The sequence below is a fragment of the Micropterus dolomieu genome, linkage group LG08 (genome assembly GCF_021292245.1).
Source record: "Micropterus dolomieu isolate WLL.071019.BEF.003 ecotype Adirondacks linkage group LG08, ASM2129224v1, whole genome shotgun sequence".
NCBI lineage: Eukaryota > Metazoa > Chordata > Actinopteri > Centrarchiformes > Centrarchidae > Micropterus > Micropterus dolomieu.
Genome location: NC_060157.1, coordinates 885,825 through 890,914, shown reverse-complemented (window position 1 = coordinate 890,914; position 5,090 = coordinate 885,825). Strand labels below are relative to the sequence as shown.

Here is a 5,090-nt window from a genome sequence, read left to right as displayed (position 1 = left end):
GGATTGTAGGTTTGTAGCTGGTGATCTGTGAAGCCTCTTCAGACAGAAGCAGAGTCTGGATCTGTTTTAATGATCAGTTCTGATTTTAATCTGTGTTTGATTTAAGCATCAAACGGCTCCACATGAAACGCTGATCTGGAGTCAGTTTGTTTCAGTGAACTTACAGGTGTGTTGATTCTACTGATGTGATCAATCTGCAGAGAGATGGAGAGAAGAGAGGAGGAGGAGGAGGAGATGAAGACCACAGCTCAAAGAGAGGAGGAGGAGGAGGAGGAGATGAAGACCACAGCTCAAAGAGAGGCGGAGGAGGAGGCGGAGGCTGAGGAGGAGGCTGAGGAGGCTGAGGAGGAGGAGGAGGCTGAGGAGGAGGCGGAGGCTGAGGAGGAGGCTGAGGAGGAGGCTGAGGAGGAGGCGGAGGCGGAGGCTGAGGAGGAGGAGGAGGAGGAGGAGGAGGAGGAGGAGGAGGGAGGACGAGCTGCTGCAGAGACACGAGGTGATGAAGATGAAGAGCAGAAAGACAAAGATGGAGGTGATGATGATGATGACGGTGCTGCCAGGATAAAGAAGAAGAAGACGACCAAACAGAAAGGCGTTGGAGCAACAGACAGGAAGTGCGTTCCAGGAATCCTCTACCTGGGTCACATCCCTCCGAGGTTCCGGCCCAAACACCTGCGGAACCTGCTGTCGGTGTACGGAGAGATCGGACGCATCTTCCTACAGCCTGAAGGTACTTCATATACAAATACACATGCAGTACATGCAGTACACGCACGCACGCTACTGCAGTACAGCTGCGGCGCCTGAACGGGTTCAAAAAGGAGGATCAGAAAGTCCTGAATGAACCCACAAACTGAACCAGGATCAGTCTGTTTCATAGAGAAACGTCAGAGCTGAGCAGCTAACCATTATTTTCATTCTCGATTGGCTGTTGGTTTCCTAAAGCTCCAGCTGACGACCTCAAACTTCTTGTTTTGTCCAAAGAAATATTCAGTTTACAGTCAGAGAAAACCTGAAAATATTCACATGCTGGAATCTGAGAATTTTGTTTAAAAATGATTCAAATTGATGATCGAAATAGTTGGTGATTAATTTATAGTTGACAACTAAACGTTGCCGCTTTCTTACTTATTTTTGACACACATCGATTCTAAACATGTAGTTTAAAATACTCATTCCGCTCTATAGATCCTGAAAACGTGCTCTCAAGTCCCGCCCTACTGTGCTGTGATTGGCTAATATTCATCCCTCGTGATTGGATGCTGGCGACGGATAAAAGCGAGCCCCCGTGAAAACGACGGAACAGAGCGGCGCTAACAAAGCAAAGCAGCCGCGGGCCCGACCTCTGACCTCTGCAGGGGTCGTGTTCTCTCTCAACTGAAGTACTTAATCACTTCAGTGTTACACAAGATGTCCCGGTAAACTGTTGCTGATAAGCCGGCCGCCCTGATGTTGGTCCAACACACATTTGTAAATCCAAACTAAGCTCATCTGCGCTTTAAACACAGCGAGACCTCCTGAGTTTCTGATGTTTGTGGGTGTGGTCTCTCTAAAGTTCGGTACCAAGTCACCCTGAGAAGAGGCTCTGGTTCTTCTCTGAGTAGGGAACGCGTCCTCTAAGAGGCGGGGGTGCGAGATTATGAATAACTTTAAACATCCGGCCTGCATGAGGAGAGGATATCTTGTTCAGGATGCACCGGAGGCTCAACGTTCGGTTTGTAACTAGCAGCTGGGACAGGAACAGAAGTTTCCTGAGGATCCTCCGGTTTTTAATATTTCTTCAGGGTCAAATTAATTCACTGATAGTTGTCAGAACATCCAACGGTCCACAGCAAACAGGAAGTGTTCGTTAAATACACGAGCTGTATGTTAACGAATCATACAGGGATTAAAAGGTTCGGGTCCGTTCAGCATCTCTACACCGTTTCCTCCTGACCTTTATTTTCTTCGTGAGATGGAAGAATTCGGAAAGTTTCGCGGCGCTGCGGAGAGCCTCCAGCTGCAGGAACACACGGATCAGGCTGCACGTAAAACAGGAGCATCGAACTTCATCCATCCAGAGGGAACGACCACTGAGCGTCCAGAGCGCCGGTTCCCCTGGCAACACAACCCATAGTAGGTCTACCGGAGAGGGAGCGGGGCGCCGGAGCGTACAGGGCGAGGGAGAGCTGGCGCTCTGCGGACGGTCGGTGATCGTTCTCTCTGGTTGGAGATGGAACAAAACGCAGCTGCTTTGTTTTCCGTAATGGTTTTAAAAAAGAAATAACCAAAGAACGAACCTTAACACGGATTATTTATTTTATAGCGAGACAATAGAATAATTTTCTACCTGATGAGTAGCCGTGAACTCGCTGCGGGGGATTCAACACTTCTGATTTCTGTTTCTTTAACAAACGTTTCTTACTGTGAGGCTGCAGCCGAGAGTCGATCGACAACTATTTTGATAATCGTTTATCAAAATCTGCTGGTTTCATCTTCTAGAGAGTAAATGAAGAGTCTTGGGGTTTGGATAAAAGAAGCAAACTGAAGACGTCACTTTGTGCTCCGGAAAAGTTTGATGAGTCGATAATGAAAATAATCGAGAGTCAACGTTAATTGATGCTCAGCAGCAAAGAGGAAACTTCAGGGAGGCGCTCTGGACTAAACTTTGTTCCTTCGTAGGCGGATAAAGAAGTTGTCCAGATTACGGTGTTGACGGTTTGACCCGAGTCTGTTGTCACTGCAACGAATCCTTAATCCCAACCTGCAAACAGCTGGCGGGATCAGGACAAAGACTGCAAACCACTAGCAGGACGCCATTTCAAACAGAAAAGACTGCTTTATCTTTTTTACTGTCAAAGAATGGTGACATGATTATTATCAGTCACGTGAAACGTTGGCGCAACATGATAAAATATAAAACAAAATGTAGTTTGAGAAAATGAGCAAAAAGAAAAGAAGTTCTCAAAGTTTCTGACTGTTTAAACTTTTCATCTGACACTGAAATAAGAATGTAAACTTATTAAATTACATATATTATCTTCAATTCAGCTTTATTGAATGTAAAACAACAATATTGCCAAAGCTACAAATAAATTACAAAAGAACAATTAATTTTATACATTTCAATAAATAAAGTAAATGAAACAGTAAAGGTTTGTATAATAATAAATAAAAATAAAGTAAAAATATATTAAATAAATAAATAAAACAGGAAGCTTGTTTTAAAAAATTATAAAAAACTATATAAAATATTAAAAATAAAAATAAATAAATAAAACAGTAAAAGAAATTAAAAATAAATATTAAAAATAAATAAAACAGTGTGTGTGTATATTAAAAGATAAAAAATAAAGAAAAACAATTCAGTAACAGTTTTGCTGAAAACATTTTGAGATTTTAATAAGGTGTAATTTTGCTTGTTATTATAGCTTGAAAGTGTCCTTCGCGTCCTTCAGGGAACCTCGCCGAGGACTCCGACCACATTAAGATCTAAACTTCACCGTGTCATCGCTGCTCTCTGTCCTGCCTTTCTCTTCTCTCTCTCCTTCTTTCAAACAAATTGACTTATCCATGTCCGTGTTGCCCCGGTGCATGCTGGGACACCTCCCTCATGCCGTCTGTAAGTAGAAAGGCTTCAACTCGTTACTGGTTTTGTCTCACTCCTCCAGGTCCTGGAAAAGTCCTGGAAACGACCTCTAGAAAGGAGTAGGAACCCTGTTATCTGATCACTTCTGCTTTGATCCATCAGACAGTCAGGTGAGGAAGAGGAAGAGGAAGACGGGGTCGAGGAGGTGTGATTTTACTGAAGGGTGGGTGGAGTTCAGAGATAAACGAGTGGCCAAGAAGGTGGCGGCGTCTCTCCACAACACGCCGATGGGAACCAGGAAATCCCAACGCTTCTCCTCCGACCTCTGGTGCATCAAGGTACAGTCTGCCCGGCAACACGTGACATCACAGCAACACAGACTCACCCGTCTGTCTCTCTACCCGTCTGTCTCTGCAGTACCTGCACAGCTTCTGGTAGACTCACCTTTCTGTCTCTCTACCTGTCTGTCTCTGCAGTACCTGCACAGCTTCTGGTAGACTCACCTTTCTGTCTCTCTACCTGTCTGTCTCTCTACCCGTCTGTCTCTGCAGTACCTGCACAGGTTCCAGTGGACTCACCTGTCTGTCTTTCTACCTGTCTGTCTCTCTACCTGTCTGTCTCTCTACCCGTCTGTCTCTGCAGTACCTGCACAGCTTCTGGTGGACTCACCTGTCTGTCTCTCTACCCGTCTGTCTCTCTACCTGTCTATCTGTCTACCCGTCTGTCTCTCTACCCGTCTGTCTCTGCAGTACCTGCACAGGTTCCAGTGGACTCACCCGTCTGTCTCTCTACCTGTCTGTCTCTGCAGTACCTGCACAGGTTCCAGTGGACTCACCTGTCTGTCTCTCTACCTGTCTGTCTCTCTACCCGTCTGTCTCTGCAGTACCTGCACAGCTTCTGGTAGACTCACCTGTCTGTCTCTCTACCCGTCTGTCTCTCTACCCGTCTGTCTCTGCAGTACCTGCACAGGTTCCAGTGGACTCACCTGTCTGTCTCTCTACCCGTCTGTCTCTCTACCCGTCTGTCTCTGCAGTACCTGCACAGCTTCTGGTAGACTCACCTGTCTGTCTCTCTACCTGTCTGTCTCTCTACCCGTCTGTCTCTGCAGTACCTGCACAGCTTCTGGTAGACTCACCTGTCTGTCTCTCTACCCGTCTGTCTCTCTACCCGTCTGTCTCTGCAGTACCTGCACAGGTTCCGGTGGACTCACCTGTCTGTCTCTCTACCCGTCTGTCTCTCTACCCGTCTGTCTCTGCAGTACCTGCACAGGTTCCGGTGGACTCACCTGTCTGTCTCTCTACCTGTCTGTCTGTCTACCCGTCTGTCTCTCTACCCGTCTGTCTCTGCAGTACCTGCACAGGTTCCAGTGGACTCACCTGTCTGTCTCTCTACCTGTCTGTCTCTCTACCTGTCTGTCTCTGCAGTACCTGCACAGGTTCCGGTGGACTCACCTGTCTGTCTCTCTACCTGTCTGTCTCTGCAGTACCTGCACAGGTTCCAGTGGACTCACCTGTCTGTCTCTCTA

The 5,090-nt window shown here is 46.6% G+C and overlaps 1 protein-coding gene across 1 annotated transcript in view; it reads left to right on the top strand.

The window, feature by feature from the left end:
* Positions 1 to 384: 384 nt before the first annotated feature.
* abt1 (activator of basal transcription 1) overlaps positions 385 to 5,090 on the top strand; it is a gene marked incomplete at its 5' end in the record, with an annotated part of 6,889 nt that continues 2,183 nt past the window's right edge. Inside the window, 2 exons of the mRNA XM_046057120.1 lie at positions 385 to 727; positions 3,728 to 3,903. Coding sequence (XP_045913076.1) covers positions 385 to 727; positions 3,728 to 3,903 — 519 coding nt within the window. The remainder of the gene's footprint in view (positions 728 to 3,727; positions 3,904 to 5,090) is intronic.